Raw genomic sequence first — 17784 nt, forward strand, 5'->3', positions numbered from 1 at the left:
GATTCCCGTTTTCTTTCTAGTGTTCACACTACAGTACAAGAGCCAGTATAGGGGCTTAATTGAAATGATACTAGTCGTATTATTGACGTTAATATTTATTTATATTCGGCTAAGAATAAAATACTATATAATTTTAATATATTATGTAATGCGTATATAATTTATGTATTGTATTTTTTATGTTTATATATTGCAATATGTAATTAGTATAATTTCTTAAGGAATCATTTTGAACCTTCGGTAAGGAATAACAAACTATTTTTAAACACGATAAATGTGACAAAATCGTTAACAAGATTATGATCCAATAAATATTTAGTCCTCCTTGGAGAGGCTGCCCAAGTCGCTGAGGAAGATCTCGGGCGACAGGATGTGCGAAGAGCCGACCAGGACCTCCCAGTTGCGGACAGCATTGGTGACCTCGTAGGCGCACCTCATCTCGGACATACTAACGCCGCCCACAATGAAGACAATGAGCCTGGGCACGTTCTTCACCTGCGCCTGGCCCTTGTCCTTGTGCCAGTGACCATAGCGGGCACTGGTCGGTGCATGGTAATTGGTATTCTGGGCCCTGCCCTCGAGGAAGGGGAAGTGGCGGAGATCGAGCTTATCCTCTATGCAATCCTCCATGATGTCCTTGATCACCGGGGTCCAGCGAGACATCTGGTAGGTGCTTTCGGTGGTCCGCTCCTTGCGCGGCACCGAGTACACCTTCTTCCGCGAATCTGCAATGACATTGATGCCCAAGCAACTAAGATTACGCACCATATCCTGATCCTTCGGCGACAGCTGGGCATGCGTGAACAGTTTGGTCAGATTCTCCTCGGAAATTCCATTCTTGATCATCACATAAAGAGCAATAATTCGAACTTTGTCGTAGTTCGAGACATTGGCATCCAACAGGATGGGCACAATGTTGCGCATATGATCCTTGATCTTCTCGCCCTCAGCATCCGTGCCCATGGCCAGATCCTGCTCCACACGGCACAGCTTATCCACATAGTTCTGGTAGGACTTCATGCAGTCCTCGGCCAAATGCAAATGGGTCGAGTACTTGGAAAGCTCCTTTTGATACTGCGGCATCTTCTTGATCATCTGCGAGAGATCCCGCATCGACGACTTGTCGGCCGAGCCCATGCGCTTCGAGTCGGTGAACTTCTTCAGGTTCTGAGTCACCTGGGTGGAGACGACAGCGATATGCTCGTGGCGCAGCTCCACCCACAAGTCGTCGTTTTCGTCGAGCAGCACCTCCTTGTCCGGCTGGTTGGGCCCGGGCGTATAGCGATAGACATCGTTGACGATGGGTAGCAAATCGTAGGCCATGGCCTGGAGCGTCAGCTCGTGCAGCAGTGGCGACACACAGTCGAAGCCGCGATCGAGGATCAACAGCTGCGAGCGGGCCTTCTCGGGGCCCTCGCCCATGGTGGCATCGTCGGCCTTGTAGGCGTCCAGCTTCTGCTGCACCGAAGCGGCCAAATCGATGTTCCTGTCCCAGTCGCTGCGGTAGCGCACATTGGGGTACTCCCCCAGGGTGGCGCACAAGGTCGCAATCTGCTCGGCAATGCGCTCGATGTGCTTGCTCCTTATGGAGGCAAAGGCCGGGGAGTACAGGCACTGGAATGTATCCGGCGAGTCCAGCGAAAACACCTGACACTCGTAGGGCAAAAATGCAATGTTAATCTCCTTGAGCGTCTTGATCTTCCCGGCAGCACAGGACTTGCACAGATCGTTGAACAATTCCTCGGGGCAGACCTCCGTGAAGAAGACATGGGCATAGCGATACATGGGCCGCGCGGGGTTCTCGAAGTCTCGAATCAACCCACGCACTGACTCATCCGATGGGGTAATCAGGTAGATCGCATCCATTGTGGGCAGCGGCTCGCGCTTCTTGTTGATGTCCTCCACCAGGGTGATGCCCTCGGCGCTGATCTCGTGCATCTTGGTGCAGGCGGACACCATGCGCATACCCAGCTTGTCCACCACCAGCACCCTCCACTCCATGCCGCCCGCCCCCGCAGCGGACGTAACGCCCTGCTTTTTGGGGGCTGGAGGCTTATACTTCACCACCTCATTCATCAGCTTCTGGCCCACCAGCACTTTCAAGGCCATTTTCACTGCGATTTATTGGTCACGGTAAGGAACACACTAGGTTTGGAGATTATTGTTGGGTTTGCCTAACGATTTCTCGACTTTTCCCGTGTCTTAACTGGGCCTTAAGAATTTTATCTATTCCTTGGCCAATTTTCTGTATTTTTTTCTGTATTTTTCTTTGATGACTATATCGTAGTGTGACCAGGGGGCGGTGGCTCAAATATAACAATTTCCAATAAGTCGGTATTTTCTGTAGCAAGAATACAGGGTATCAGCGCTTTTAACAAAATTTTGAAATTAATAACTTCTGTAAATATATGTTGCTTTATAAGGGTTCGGAAAAATATGCGTACTACAGTTCAGTAGAAACATTAACTTTGTTAATATATATTAAAATGTTGAGAAACTGACAAAAGTTAGTTTAAAGGAATAACAAAGACAAAACTATAAAATGTATCCCGATTTTAGTTTAAAATATTTATTATTTTTTACTTCTATGCTAAGAAAACAGAAAAAAGAGTCGGTATATGACGGCGATACTATTGCGATAGTTCTTAAACAATCCATGACAGTCTGGCTCTTAGCCATCGATACAATCGAAAATACCATCACTAGTTAGCCAGTTCTATTTTTCACATCCCTAGTCGCGGAGGAAAATAAAAAAATTTCGCTGGCCAACTGGTCGAAATAAACGGGGAAATGCAGATGCAAACGTACAAACTGGTGGTCGTCGGCGGCGGCGGCGTGGGAAAGTCGGCGATCACGATACAGTTCATCCAGGTGAGGCCCCAGGAGCACCCCACATCCAGCCAGGTGACGTCGCTTGCTACAGGGGCGGTCGAGCGATGGAGCGGGGCGTCGAAGCAGAGGGGCTGGGCGGGGCGACCCTTGTTTTGGCCAGAGCAACAAACAAGCAACAAGCGACTGCGATGTGCGTCTGTGTTTGGACATGCGTGTGCATAGTTTCGGGCAGAGATCATCATCATCGTCGTCGTCTTCATCGACTTAGGCCACACCCCCGTGTGTATCTCCATTTGGGGGGATCCAGTGGTCATAGCTTGAAGCCAAAGCCCAGGGAGTTGTGACTGCCATGCAGTAGTCCCCTGTTTTCTGGGTGTGCCGATCGATTCAGAGAGTGTGTGTGCCATGGTCACGACCACAATGCCCGCCCGCTTCCATTTATTTTTAGTCATTTGCGTCATCTGCCCATCTTTCGTGTATATGCTGTAGCTTTTCCCCAAAGATATATAGAGCATAGTGGATGATAAAAGTGACGTGTGTAAACAAATCAAAGGCGGAATGATAAACGCACCAAGTCTTATATTTTGAGATGTTTATATAGTCAGCGGCCTGAGTAACATAAGTTAGTAAGACATTATAATATTCACTCTTTATCTTTCAGAGCTACTTCGTCACGGACTACGATCCCACCATTGAAGACTCGTACACGAAGCAGTGCAACATCGACGATGTGCCAGCCAAATTGGACAGTAAGTTCTCTTACTTTAGCCACCCCAATTGTCCCATTAATCTATGCGATTACCTAGTTTTGGACACGGCTGGCCAGGAGGAGTTCAGTGCCATGCGGGAGCAGTACATGCGCTCCGGCGAGGGGTTCCTGCTCGTCTTCGCGCTCAACGATCATTCCAGCTTCGATGAGATCCCCAAGTTCCAGCGCCAGATCCTGCGCGTCAAGGATCGCGACGAGTTCCCCATGCTGATGGTGGGCAACAAGTGCGACCTGAAGCACCAACAGCAGGTGTCCTTGGAGGAGGCGCAGAACACCAGCCGCAGCCTGATGATTCCCTACATCGAGTGCAGTGCCAAGCTGCGCGTCAACGTGGATCAGGCCTTCCACGAGCTGGTGAGGATCGTGCGGAAATTCCAGATCGCCGAGCGTCCCTTTATCGAGCAAAGTTACAAGAAGAAGGGAAAGAGGAAGTGCTGCCTGATGTAAGAGGCGGGTTGGAGAATCTCCTGAATGCCGCAGCGGAAGCAGGAGCCAAAAATTAACGAGTATAACACCAAATTTTTTGAAAAACATGCGTCGACTGAGCTTTGAATTCCGTTGAGAAGACGATAAACCAGTAACCCGATACCAGTAATCGCGCAAAACGTGTCAACGAGCCCAAACGAAGTGCATTTCTTACCTGCCCAGGTGCATGCCGCATTCAACGAACGAATCGAATAAGCTTCGCCACTTTCAAATAGCTACGAAGAAACTTACAACTGAGAACTAACAATGCCACATGCAAACAGCAACAGAAACACGATAGTTAGATATATACAACAGATTCACACGAATAATATATATATAAATATATATATATTTCTACATATATTTTTGTAATATTATTTGTTGATCAACGACAACAATTAAGGACGAATGTTTTCTATAATTATTACCAATCGTGGCTCGCAGGCCAATTGTTTTTATAATGCAATAACTAAACCCAGAACGTTTGTTTCGATTAAGCCAAAACGTAATAATGTGTTATTGTAATTTGTATTGTTATTTACTACTAATATATACGTATACATATATAAACTGCTTACAATCCGATTTTGTTGTAACAAATTGAGTGCCTCGTTCTCGCGCGTAGAAAGCTAAAACATCAAACTCTGTATTTAACAAACACACAACATTTTTGTACTATATCCGCAGCTGCCAGGCTCACAACTCACTTAACAATATTTTTGTACATGTCCCCAGCCGGATTCTATGGTTTATTGTTCGCCAAATGTATTGCAACAGTTTGCTTGAGCCGCAATCTCGTTTAACTCTTATACACTGCTTAATTTAACGAACTTATTTAAAGGTATCTAAATAAATATATAATTATATTTAATATTAAACATATGCGCAATTCTAATAAACACATGGAGAATCACAAACGCTTCCACATAGAAGAGTGTTTCAATGACGGTACGAGTACCCGTTGGATTGGATTTGAAGCAGGAGGCAAAGGAATCAATTATAGACGGAATCCTTGCAAGTGCCGGGTTAATTATCATCCAGCTGGCTGCTTTTAGCGCTGAACTGGGTATAAAAGCAGGCTAAGCCGAGGTGAAGCAGCATTAGAACTCAGAATGAATCCCAAGTGCGAAGTCCTCATTGCAGCAGTGCTTTTCCTGATGCTGGCCTGCGTCCAGGGTCAAGTGAGTAGTTCCAAAGGTACCCGCAACCCATCCTAATACCTGTTATTTGGATTCACCCCCACAACAGCTGACGTTCTCGCCGGATTGGGGCAAGCGCTCGGTTGGCGGAGCAGGTCCTGGATCCTTCTTCGAGCCCCAGCAAGGCAACTGCAAGACCTCCAACGAAATGCTGCTCGAGATCTTCCGCTTTGTGCAGGCCCAGGCCCAGCTCTTCCTGGACTGCAAGCACCGCGAGTAGGCGGCCGACCCTGTATCCCATCCAGCTCCCCATTCGGATTCGGATCTCGGACGATGTCTAGCACGCACACACATACACTATTATATATATACCCCCAGATATATAAGTACACAGCACGTTATCAAGGTAGTCGTAGTCGGCATTTAGATTTAATGGAACTTTCCTTTCCCCACAATAAATAAGCGCATCCAAAATGTATTTCGATCGGCCATCAAAGGGGGGAATTTCGACCAGCTCCCTGAGCTCAGGGGGTGCTTTGCCCATCCTTCAACTTTTCAAGTTCATCCCTCAAAAAAATCAGCCATAGCTGTCGATTAAATTAAATGTGATTTCGAAAATTGCCACAATTAAATCATTTGATGACACCCACTCCGTTAGCGCTTAAGTTCCGGTGTGACAGTGGCCCACGGGTTCAGTTCGTCGGCGAAGTCCATAGGATCAGAATGTGTGCGATCGCCGGCTCCCCGAGAGCTCATAAATTCCTCACAGTTTATTTGGCTCTCTCCATTTGCTCGCCCGTCAAGTGTAAGTTGTGTGAATTCTGTTTTTAGTCTTACGTGCCCCTTCGGCTGCTCAAAAATACCCACCAGATCGTGCCAATAGATCTGTTTGAGTTATGTGATCGTGTCATTCCACTTAATGTGTCAACATAAACAAATCCCCCACATATCGCATCATCTGTCGGCCCTAATGGTCGCCCTCTAGCACCCGGCGAATGGCTCCAACAGACCTCCCCAAATGATTTCAATCGGATTCCAAGCGCCACTGGCCCAGTTATTTTAATTCCCCCAGAATTAACGATGCATCTCGGTGTGAATTTGTCGGAACTGCAATTAGGGGCTTGAATAATGCTCAGAACGAAGTTTTTAAAAATGTGCATTTCCCGAACGTCATTAAATACTCTAAAAACAACAAAATCATTTCTTCATGAAATGAGTAATGGGTCAGAAAATAATGCAAAGTTTTTATTTGCTACGCTGATGTTATAGTTTTTGTTCTGTATTAAGATAAGCTTCTTTAGTCATAAACATCCGTCAAAGCATTTTACATAGTATATGATTTTTGGAATTTAATTTGAATATTAAGAGTCATACTTTATTAGAAAGATACAACATTTAATTTTTAAAAACAAAATATTCCAAATTTGTTCATGACAAATTATAGGTATTGAATCTTAATCTGAAAAAGTAAATGTATTGTATTATGGAAGTATGATAATATTTTTAAAGCCCTAACACCCTGATCCGCCCCTGAGCTTGGGCTTTTCATACGACTCTTTGGATAATTGTGCCCCACTGAAATACAATCGAATTATAATCATTATGGCCCGCCATGCTCCACTTGGCGGAGCTGCAATTGGCCGAAAAAGATGAGCTCGTGGACAGTTGCCACCTGGTGGCCGAGCAGCGAGCACGCATAAACGGATACGGTTGCGGTTGCGGATCGGAGAGATGGTTCTGCTGGACGAGTTCTGTGTGAAGGTGTACTTCTGGCCATTCCTGTCCTACTTGGCCAGCATCAAGGGCTGGTGTCCGCTGTATCCGCCAGGTTACTATCCCATTTATGCGCTACCACCGCCGCCGCCGCCGCAGGGACCACCGTTTTCTCCGCTGCCGCCGCAGCCGCTCCAGCCGATTGGTCCACTAATACCGCCTCAACCGGCTTTTCCGTCCACACCTGCAGTGATCCCGACGTTCCAGCCCACGCCCCCGAATCCCCAGACGCCGGTGACGCCGCCCCTGATCACGACCAGCAGCAGTACCACCACCATTTCCACGACCACGGGTGTGACCACCACCAGTACGGCTGGCAGCACTCTGCCCGTGCCGCCGGCCACTTGTCCATCACAGCCGCTGGTCTGCCTGCCCGGCGGATCGCGCCCGCTGCCCAACTGCCCGTGCATCGATCCCCGCCAGCAGCAGAACTCCCCGACGCCCTCGTCCACAGGTCCACAGACCGGTTCGGATATGATGATTTTCATGCCGCTCAATTCCGGCCGTAGGCGGCGTCGGCGCCGAAGACGTCGGATACTCTACTAAGATCACCTCCTTACCACCCAAAAAATCACCTATCCCCCCACACAAGAAGAGAAGAAAATACAAAACACTTGTATAATAACACCGCAAAATTAGTCAAAATAAAAACGATCACAAAATCCAAGCAAATCGAATTGGCAAATAAAATTGATAAGCTAGAGAGCCCCTGCCACGCCCCCTCCCAATCACTTCGTTCTCTTGCAGCCCAGTCCTGCCAAGACGCCCGATCCCGGCCTGGAAGCTGCCTGCCCCTGACCTCCTGTCCCCAGCTCATGGATGAGTACCAGGGCCAGGGCAACGCGTTCCACACCTTTCTGGGCCAGTCCATCTGCGGCTTCGATGGCTCCTCTTTCATGGTAATCCCTTGGATCTATTTCGTTTTCACTTTTCTATAATTCATTTTTATTCAACATATCAACGACCCCACTTAATTTCGCTTTATTTTTTGCTCATCGCAAACAATATTTAAAGTTATAAACTCAAACTAGGCATTAAATTGCATTTATTTTTAGATAAGAGTTTAATTAAATTATTTTGCCACACTGGTAAATAATTGTTGTGAATTGATACATGAACAAAGTCAAGTTAAAATTATATTAGTTAAACAAGGTCATACTTTACCATTTCGTAAGAGATTTACAAAGCTAGGATTTTTTGCTTACAAGGTTTGCTGCGCCTCGGATAGAGCAGGAAATGCCAGGAGCAGGAAGGATCTATTTGCGACCACCGCTGCTCCCTTTGGCTTTTTTCATTTCTCGCCGTTGAGTGGAGGATCCACTGTCACCCCGATGGTTTTCCAGCCCACTCCGCCCCTGAACCAGGTGGTGAGCCCCCTCTTTAACCCACAACCTCCTGCCCCACCTCCACCGCCACAGAATGCTCAACGCTCGGGCACCGATTGTGGCATTAGTGGTGCCACTTCCAATCGAGTTGTGGGTGGAATGGAGGCTCGAAAAGGTAGCCAGATTAGCTATTGTGAGATATTATTTTTACATTTATTTAACCCTCTCCAGGAGCGTATCCCTGGATAGCTGCCCTCGGCTACTTTGAGGAGACGAATCGGAATGCTCTGAAGTTCCTCTGCGGTGGCAGTTTGATCCATTCGCATTACGTGGTCACCTCGGCGCACTGCATCAACCCCATGCTGACTTTGGTGCGACTGGGAGCCCATGATCTCTCCAAGCCAGCCGAGCCGGGGGCAATGGATTTCCGTATCCGTAGGACTGTGGTCCACGAGCACTTCGACCTCAACTCCATATCGAATGATATAGCCTTGATTGAGCTGAATGGAGTGGGTACATTGCCAGGTGAGAGATCGGAATAAAATAATTAAATTTATAATAACATAAATATGAAGCATAATTTCCTTTTTAGTTATATTTTCCTAGGCCAATGAAACAAAATATTTTTATTATAAATCACTCCCCTAGGTAACATATCACCCATTTGCCTGCCCGAGGCCGCCAAGTTCCTGCAGCAGGACTTTGTGGGCATGAATCCCTTCGTGGCCGGCTGGGGGGCAGTGAAGCATCAGGGAGCCACCTCGCAGGTGCTGCGCGACGCCCAGGTGCCCATTGTAGCTCGGCAGAGCTGCGAGCAGAGTTACAAGTCCGTGTTCCAGTTCGTCCAGTTCAGTGACAAGGTGAGCCGGCCATCCCGCACCGGTGGGGGAGTCCCCGAGACGAATTTAAAGCCCAATAAATCCTTTGCAGGTGCTGTGCGCCGGCAGCTCGAGCGTGGACGCCTGCCAGGGGGATTCCGGTGGACCACTCATGATGCCCCAGGTCAGTTACAATCTCTTCTTCTGTGAGTCAGCGAACCTGTTTTGGCCAAGTCTTCAGCTCTGTCGCACCTGCCAAGGTGGTTCACTGAGCACCGCCCGCTAATTGTCCATGCTCGTGACGCAGATATGATTTCGTTGGTCAACGAAAATGTCGGTGACTTGCAGAACAGAATTCGGACTTTAGCATACTCATATATTTCTTGCCACTTCTTTGCGGACTGCTCCAGCTGGAGGCCAATGTCTACAGGTTCTACCTACTCGGCCTGGTTTCCTTTGGCTATGAGTGTGCCCGGCCAAATTTTCCGGGAGTCTACACGAGAGTCGCCTCCTACGTTCCTTGGATCAGGAAACACATATCCGCGGCTTAGACCATGACACATCCTAAATCGGCTAGCTATCTGCGATGTGTCATTCAAATTGAGGGCACTTAACAAATACTTGGGTTTAAATCCTAAATCCCGCACACACATACCCACCGCAATTTCCGCAATAAACTTCATGATTTTATGTTCTTGATTTAAGCATTATTGATCTTACATTACATTCGATTTAATTCCACGTGTCAGAGAATTTTGTTTCAGGTTTTCTTAACCAGAAAAAAAATAAAGCAAGTGATCGAAATATAAGTTCAACTATCTTATCTTATTTAAAGCTGATGTATGTTTTTTATTCAGTCATTTAAAATATTTAAAAATTTAACAATAAATTTGTTTTGAAGCTCATTTGTTTAATTTGCATACACTGCACATTATTTATTGTGTTCTTAAGGTTTTTTAATTTTTTTTAATTAATTACAAAACGTGTTTGCTTTATTTTGATAATATGTGTTAGTCGATGTGTTAGGTAGGTATTTATCAACTGGAATATCTGAGTGGTACTGTGAAGATTACTCGATTACATCACCAATCATATCTGCAAAAAAAGCTGCCAAGTTATTTATCAAATGAAACAACTTGAGGATAGTGTAAAGATTACTCGATTATATCACTCAATGTATCTGAAATGGTTGAGCCGGAACCGAAAAAAGCGATTCTTTGACGACAGGGTCTGGAATTTCCCGCCATTCACTTCGGCCCCCGCTGCTTCTACCTGCACTGCATGGCCAAGTGATCCGGATTAGTCATTATAGTAGATCGATCGGCGTATTATGCCCCTGCGGCTGCATCGATCGCATGCCAATTGGCTTTTGGCAGCGTCTCAGCGGAATTCTAATCGGGTTGAGTGCCCCCCGTATTGTGATGTGTACGGCGAACCGGCGGAGACTTAGTGGGGTGTATTAAGCGTGTGCTAACAGATCAAAATAAAGTGATTTACACATCAGTTTTATGTGAATAAAACAACTCACAGAATATAACTTAAGTTAGATAGTACAATGTGTTTATACATAAGAAAGTAGAAAAATATTTCGGTTGATAATCAGTATCGAAATAGTATTTTTGGAATCCAGATTTGACCCACTTAGTCATGTGAAATAACGCATGTTCTGGACTATCCCAAAAGTGGAATGATTGTAAACATATTTTTTATAACTCAGTGAACGAAATGAATCATTCTAAGCGCAACTTTGAAAATATAAATAAATCGATTTAGTTGCAAGAGTGTGTTACAAAATCCGATAGATCCTCACTGTAGTTCCAGTTATTACGTATTCTCGAGGGGAGGCTGCTATCTATATAATCAGCGAAAGCTTTTTACGGCACCCGCATACGAACACAATTTCAAAGTATGAGAATAAATTCTGATTGCTAATCATGGTGCTAAACTAGAATACGAGCTAGAATGTCGCCGGCGGCTTTGGTCAGTTCGCCAAGTGATTCCCAATTGACATGTCAACGGGATCCGTTTTAATTTACCTTGATTAATGGCATTTATCATTTTTGCTTAGACGGCCGTCCAATTGAGTCACAGAATTCTCGGGACCAGTTCAGTGACAAATTGCGAGCAGAGCAAGGTCAGCCATTTGGCGCCTCATTTGACTCACGTCTTAATTGAGATTTCCCAATTCAGAACAGTGCCAGCTTGTGGGCTATACCATTACCAACCATTAGCCGCTGCACCATATTATTAGGCCACAAAATCAATAGATATTTGCACCATTTTCGGCTTGGGTGGGGAAAATCATTTGCGTGCATTTGGTGCTTTTCCACCTTGACTGGCATGCTTAGAAGGCAAATGGCGTGCTCCGCGAATTCGAATGTGAACCCCATCCGCGGAGCTCTCCGCAGTGCACCGACTTTCCCGGCGAGAGAGCTTGCGAGAGGGGTCGGTAGATTTGGTAGATTCGCCTGAGAGATCCCATGAGAACCCTGCATATAAAGCTCGGCTCTGGGGGCCGACCGCTCAGCCGAATCGAAGACGCGATCGCTCTGGTCACGCAGGCCACGAAAAGAAGCACACGGCAATCTCCGAAGAAGCTTCCGCGGGTGTAGACGCGTCTCCAGTTGTCTCCGGTTGTCCGGTTGTCCGGTTCCCCAAAAATAAGATTGGTTGTCAACGATATTCGGACAGTGAACGTCGCGTTGCCCCTGGATATCTCGCATATATGATCGTATCTGTGCAATAAATCGATCTCGCCATGAAGTGGATGTGCTGTGCTAGTGCTGTGATTACACTCCTGCCCCTCGTGCTCCTGCCCCCGCCCACTGCCGCCCAGTTCAATCAGCGCAGGCAAGGTAGTCAAAGCCACTTAATTAGTCGCCAGCTTTCTGCTTTGCCATATCTATCTATCTATATCTACTATCTGTAGAACTTTTACGAGCGATCTTAGCAAACAACAAACCAGTTCCATTAGCAACGCATCTCGGATTCTAATCAAAGGCCATAAATCCATCAACGCATTTGAATGGGCTTAACCCAGATGGTCTAAATATCGATTCGCACAGACCTCTGACGTGCAGACATCTTCAAGTTCAATGGCAAGTTCGTTGCTCAAGTCTTTCGATTTGAGGCGGCAATTTGTATTAACTGCAAAACAAACAATCGTCCCAAATTATTCAAGTCGAATTTTTTGGCCCATTGTGTTCGAGTTCGATTCCAGTTCACGAAACCGGTCACCAAGGTCGGATTTCGACTCGGACAGCGACTCAAACAGGTGTTTATTACCCACGGGGCGTTCCCTTAGAGCTCGTATCGGTTTTTGTGCCCGGCACTCGTAAAGTTTGATTGAGACACGGACGTCTATGGCTCGCTTGACCAGCATCTGCCGTTGTGACGATATCAGACTTTTAAGATTGTTAGAAAGTCAAATGCAAGTGTTCTTGAGACAAAGCTTGTTTTACATTGTCACCACAAATAATTCAGTTTTACCCCTCTTACTTTGGTAAATTCCATTTTTTTTTTTAATCACATTGCAAAATGTCAAGTTTGAATATCCATTTTGCCCCGCAAGTAAAAAAGTGAAGATTTGATTATATCTCTTTTGGGCAATTGTTAAGTATAACAGTAGAGCTTTAGCGCTCGTATAAAGTGTATTTTTGTTTGGCTTGTTGTGTTCTTGCTAATGATAGACTGTTGACTTGGTTAGAGGTGTAAAAAACAACATAACTAAATCCCCCATGTCCAAAACTGACTCATCTTGAGGTGAAGGCAAAGCCGTTCAACACATTCTACTAAAATTAACAAAATCATACTCAATCATTAAAAGTATTAATCCTCAGATTAAAATAAAAAATGTAATCAGACATCTTTATAAATGACACAAAAAATAAAATGTTTTTTTTATCTATTTTTTTTTTTAATAGAACATATTGGTTTAACAAAATTTAACAATTTATAATATTTTAATATTTTTGACAAAATTCATATAAAGTAAAGTTAATACTTCTACAAAGAAGTAAACTATGTTAATTCAAAAACTCTAAAGTTTATAACTAATATAAAGAAACCTAATGAATTTGTGACCCATTTATTTTATCCAGTTCGCCAGAACTGCATCACCCCCGAGAACTATTACGGGAGCTGCGTGGCCCTGACCTACTGTCCCCAGGTGGTGAACATCTTCCAGACCACCAGCAGGGATCGGGCCCAGCGCTATGTGATCGCCCTGCAGCGCAGCTGTGGCACCCGCAACATCAACGGGGACCCGGTGGTAGGGACATTCGATCTGTCCGTGCACTTTCCATCCTTGCTAAGCTTTGCCCTGCTTCTCCTACGTAGATCTGCTGCACTGAACCCAGATATAACCCGGTCACAGAGCGACCTCGGAACCCCTTCTTCCCCACAGAGCCTTCGTTTATTGGTCCTCAGCCCCCGCCGGAGGTCCCCGAAAATCCCTTCCTCATCCCTAACATCCCGAGGACCACTACAACGACCACGACAACCACAACGACTACAACTCCAGCTCCCATTCCAGTTACCTCCTCCGAACCCTTGGTGGAGCAACGGGGTCTCGAGTGCCGTGGACCAGACACCAAGCCCGGAAACTGTGTTGGTGAGTTTTGCTACGGTTAATAATTACTATTATAAGGAAAGCGGGATATACCGGGCAATAGGTTTTTTTAGATCAACATTGTTGCACTTGTTTGACATAACTTTTAGCATTTGCTAAGAAATAATAATTTGATTAATTTGAATATGTAAGACATGTAATCGGAAAGTAAAGTAACAGATATAATTATTTAGAACCTGTTTGTCATTTAGAAGGAATTAAATTGTTGTACATATATAAGAAAAGTAATATGGGAACACGTGTTTATAGGGGATCAGTTAGTTTGTTTTTATATAAAGGCCATTACTCAAACTAAAATTTACATTTTAGAACTCAAGGAGTGTGCATCGCTGTTAAATCAGTTGCGGGTTAAGCAGCGGGACGAGACCTTCGCCAACTTCTTGCGGGCCTCCAGACTGATTTGTGGCAACCATGGCACCCAGGTGTGTTGTCCCAATGGACTGACGGTCACCACTCCGGCTCCCATTATTCCCAAGAACACGGGCGAAGTGCCTCGGCGGCTGCCCAATGTGGAGGAAGGATGCGGCTCTACGCTCGGGTATTACAAGAAGATCGTGGGCGGCGAGGTGAGCCGCAAGGGGGCGTGGCCCTGGATCGCTCTGCTGGGATACGACGATCCCTCCGGATCGCCGTTCAAGTGCGGAGGAACCCTGATAACCGCCAGACACGTGATCACAGCGGCCCATTGTATCAGGGACGACTTGTAAGTTTACACGCTCCCCTATTAACACTTGTATTTAAATCGGATTTTTTATTTTTTAGACAGTTTGTCCGTTTGGGAGAACATGATCTGTCCACGGACACAGAGACTCCCCATGTGGACATTAATATTGCAAGGGTATGTCGAATCCTTTTATTACATGATTACTTTCCCTATCTTATATCTTGAGTTTTAAATAGATCAATAGTATGGAAAGGAAAACAACTTTATTCTTTTTTTTCTTTTTTTTTATTTAAATAGTAATATTATTTGTAACATGTTTCGCTACGGTTTTTACAACACACGATTTTTCTTTTTAGTACGTGTCCCATCCGGAGTACAATCGACGAAATGGACGCAGTGACTTGGCCATCCTTTATCTGGAGCGGAACGTGGAGTTCACGTCCAAGATAGCGCCTATCTGCCTGCCGCACACGCCCAGTCTGCGCCAGAAATCCTACGTGGGCTACATGCCCTTCGTCGCCGGTTGGGGGAAGACGATGGAGGGCGGTGAGTCGGCCACCGTGCTGAATGAGCTCCAAATTCCCATCTACGAGAACGGGGTGTGCGCCCAGAGCTACGCGAAGGAGAAGCGATACTTCTCCGCCGATCAATTCGACAGCGCGGTCCTGTGCGCCGGCGTTCTTTCCGGAGGCAAGGATACGTGCCAGGGCGACTCCGGCGGCCCACTGATGGTGCCGGAACAGTACCAGGGTGGCACTTCGGGCTTGCGGTTCTACCTGATCGGCGTGGTGTCCTACGGCATCGGGTGCGCCCGACCGAATGTCCCCGGGGTTTACTCCAGCACACAGCACTTCATGGACTGGATCATCGAACAGGTCCAGCAGACACCCTGAGTTGCCATCGTCTGCCTGTTGTATCTAGCTCATAAGAATGCCCAACTTACTCTAAACCCCGAATCAGATCACTACGATTGATTTAAGTTTATCTGAAACGGATTAATCTTGGACTATAAAAAATAAAAATATTTATTGTAGACTTCATCTATTGTCTTTCTGTTAGTAGAGAACGAGAGGGAACGGTAACAGATACCCGTAACTGAGCTTATCAACTTAAAAATAATAGTTTTTCTAACCTGCACTTTTTTCTTCTGGTCACAGCCAGTCATTTAAAGTGTTCTTGCCAGTCAAGGGCATTAGATCGCCTCTTATTATTTCGGCGTCACTGAAGGTATTGACATGCGAAACAAAAAACCAATTTATTTTACATTTTAATCTTTGAAAAAGTGGGCCCCAATGTTTTGGTGGGTTTCTTGAATTCCCACAGGAAGCATATTGAATTCCCCAAGTATGTTTTCAGCTGAGAGAAACAATAATACATTTTTTAAAAAATTCGTGCCGGCGATAATGTTTTTTTATTGACCGAGTCAAGTTCAGTAACTCAGTCGAGTTTCGATCTTCGTTTAGAAGAAATGTATTTTACAGAAAAATGGCAATTTTACGGTATTGTGTAAATTATTCTTAAGATTGTGAATACATCTCATATTACGACTTATAGTGCATGTATGCGAGAGAAAAGGGCTTGGATACAGCTTAAGATAAATAATATAATATATAATTTGTAATAATTTCCCGGCCTAACCTCTGTTTCTGTGACTTCAGCTTGCATAATTTCAATGATTCTCAAGATCCTCACCATCACTGTTTATACTTACGTAAGGAACCTCCGAAATACACTGGGCAAGTGCATTATAAGCTGCTTATTTAGCATGGTCATGTATGAACTGATTTTCACACTGGACTATTTGAGTTTCTTGGAGCTAAACAGGTTCACATGTATGTTAAAGGTTTAAAATCTGCGATCATTTTATATATTTATAATATTTACAGATTTTTCCGTGCTATTCTTTAGGTACTCGCACTTTACATGGCTTTCTGCCATTAGCTATCACTGTTGGCAAACCTTCAGGCCTCTCAAGCGCGATGAACATCGATATCAATTTCTGTTCTATAGTGCTTTTGCCTGGATCACGGCTGCTGGCTGTTCAGGATTGTATTTTATGTATATTTATAATTTGGCGTTTGGATCCGGTAATTTTACAGAATTTTTTGAAAGTGCTGCTGTAGAACTTCCATAACGTGTACCTCTAGTTAAGAGCAAAGGGGAAATGCGTACGTATCTTAATTCTCACTCAGTATGAATTATAGGGATATTTTGGGGTAAGCAAGGGGAACTCTCAAAGTTTTGGAAGTTTTAATAGTGGCATCATAATTGCTTGTAATAGAATTCAATACTAATATTGCCTCTTTGAACTCAGTGATCCACATCTTTGTCTTAGTGATGAATATCCAAAATATAATCAACTTTATCATGTTTATCCTGACTGCTATTAACATCTGGAAGGTAAAGAGAGAACTGAAGAGGTTTGAGCGACAGAGAGAGATGACATCGACGTGCTTTAATTTCGATACTCAAACGTAAGGATCTTTAATTGTACTGAAGGACGTAATGTTTAATTGCATTCATTTATTTATTTATTTGCAAACATAGTTATGCAATCTTTTTGAGAATTACCGTCATCATGGGCGCAACTTGGATTTTTTATACCATTTATTTTTTTTTGGATATGGCTAAATACGACGTCGATGGTTTACTTACGATGTTTATTATGCCCACTTCTGCTTTGGTATTCTATACTTTATTCTGCTAGTCCTAAAGCGCAGCACCCTAGAGCTTCTGATGGATAAGTAAGTTCTCAGATATAGAACCAGACATTCCAATAATACGTTCCCATTCCGTGCACCATTCGCGAAAGAAGAAAGGAAAAGCGAATCCGTGCTCAGAGAGAAAATGACCTGGCCCAAATATCTAAATGTACCCAGAGAAAGAACGAAAAAGGCAAGAAAAGCACTGGGACAGTCACGGTTGTTTAGATCGACTTGGCAGGTGCTTCCGGTCCAGAATACTCAACGCCTTCTTTGTTTACCTGTTACAAACAAATCCTTTTCTATTAATAACGTTTATTGTCATATTAAAATAATAAACAATATAACATTATTAGCTAGTGCCAGTTTAGTTGAAGTTTATCCAAATTATATAATACCAATTATGTATACACTTAAAGATCATTAAACACACACCTACAGAGAGTAGTAAACCTATCAAATGATTTTCCAAGCTCAAAAATATTTAAATTAAAAACTTGTTAGAAGGGGAGGAACTTCATTCAAACAATTACATGGAATTATCTATTGGCCATCACGTTGTGGGATTACGGAAACCAGCTAATCATAAGAAATCAAGCTTATTTTACTTCTCCTACATAGTAGATATATGTCATGAAATAAAGTTGTATGAAATATACGAAGC

The 17784-nt window shown here is 44.5% G+C and overlaps 6 protein-coding genes across 7 annotated transcripts; 5 read left to right on the forward strand and 1 right to left on the reverse strand.

Annotated features, from left to right (window-relative positions):
• Positions 1-77: 77 nt before the first annotated feature.
• LOC108035465 (protein ROP) lies at positions 78-2309 on the reverse strand. The gene has a single exon (XM_017111113.3). It carries the CDS (start codon positions 2107-2109, stop codon positions 316-318), a length of 1794 nt encoding a protein of 597 aa, XP_016966602.1. The 5' UTR covers positions 2110-2309; the 3' UTR covers positions 78-315.
• A 396-nt stretch (positions 2310-2705) lies between these two features.
• LOC108035161 (ras-like protein 2) lies at positions 2706-4642 on the forward strand. The gene is made up of 3 exons (XM_017110617.3): positions 2706-2871; positions 3494-3581; positions 3639-4642. Exons 1-3 carry the CDS (start codon positions 2791-2793, stop codon positions 4046-4048), a joined length of 579 nt encoding a protein of 192 aa, XP_016966106.1. The 5' UTR covers positions 2706-2790; the 3' UTR covers positions 4049-4642.
• Positions 4643-4785: 143 nt separating this feature from the next.
• On the forward strand, positions 4786-5686 carry LOC108035162 (adipokinetic hormone). Its single transcript, XM_017110618.3, has 2 exons — positions 4786-5250; positions 5318-5686. The coding sequence occupies exons 1-2, from the start codon at positions 5182-5184 to the stop codon at positions 5486-5488; spliced, it is 240 nt and encodes a 79-aa protein (XP_016966107.1). The 5' UTR covers positions 4786-5181; the 3' UTR covers positions 5489-5686.
• Positions 5687-5911: 225 nt separating this feature from the next.
• LOC108035160 (venom protease) lies at positions 5912-9792 on the forward strand. Of its 2 annotated transcripts, none has more exons than XM_044094681.2 (7): positions 5912-6013; positions 7729-7880; positions 8190-8481; positions 8538-8831; positions 8955-9166; positions 9237-9308; positions 9535-9792. In XM_044094681.2, the coding sequence occupies exons 1-7, from the start codon at positions 5932-5934 to the stop codon at positions 9673-9675; spliced, it is 1245 nt and encodes a 414-aa protein (XP_043950616.2). In that variant the 5' UTR covers positions 5912-5931; the 3' UTR covers positions 9676-9792. The 2 variants fall into 2 exon arrangements, with proteins under 2 accessions (XP_043950616.2, XP_016966105.3); XM_017110616.3 differs by lacking the exon at positions 5912-6013 and adding an exon at positions 6895-7510.
• Positions 9793-11642: 1850 nt separating this feature from the next.
• On the forward strand, positions 11643-15458 carry LOC108035163 (venom serine protease Bi-VSP). Its single transcript, XM_044094680.2, has 6 exons — positions 11643-11979; positions 13225-13394; positions 13463-13736; positions 14064-14457; positions 14517-14592; positions 14775-15458. Exons 1-6 carry the CDS (start codon positions 11883-11885, stop codon positions 15309-15311), a joined length of 1548 nt encoding a protein of 515 aa, XP_043950615.1. The 5' UTR covers positions 11643-11882; the 3' UTR covers positions 15312-15458.
• A 418-nt stretch (positions 15459-15876) lies between these two features.
• Positions 15877-17679, forward strand: LOC127010829 (uncharacterized). Its single transcript, XM_050886021.1, has 4 exons — positions 15877-15917; positions 16077-16250; positions 16327-16505; positions 16733-17679. The coding sequence occupies exons 1-4, from the start codon at positions 15887-15889 to the stop codon at positions 16733-16735; spliced, it is 387 nt and encodes a 128-aa protein (XP_050741978.1). The 5' UTR covers positions 15877-15886; the 3' UTR covers positions 16736-17679.
• Positions 17680-17784: the final 105 nt, after the last annotated feature.

This window comes from Drosophila biarmipes, chromosome 3L, assembly GCF_025231255.1.
Source record: "Drosophila biarmipes strain raj3 chromosome 3L, RU_DBia_V1.1, whole genome shotgun sequence".
Classification (NCBI taxonomy): Eukaryota; Metazoa; Arthropoda; class Insecta; order Diptera; family Drosophilidae; genus Drosophila; species Drosophila biarmipes.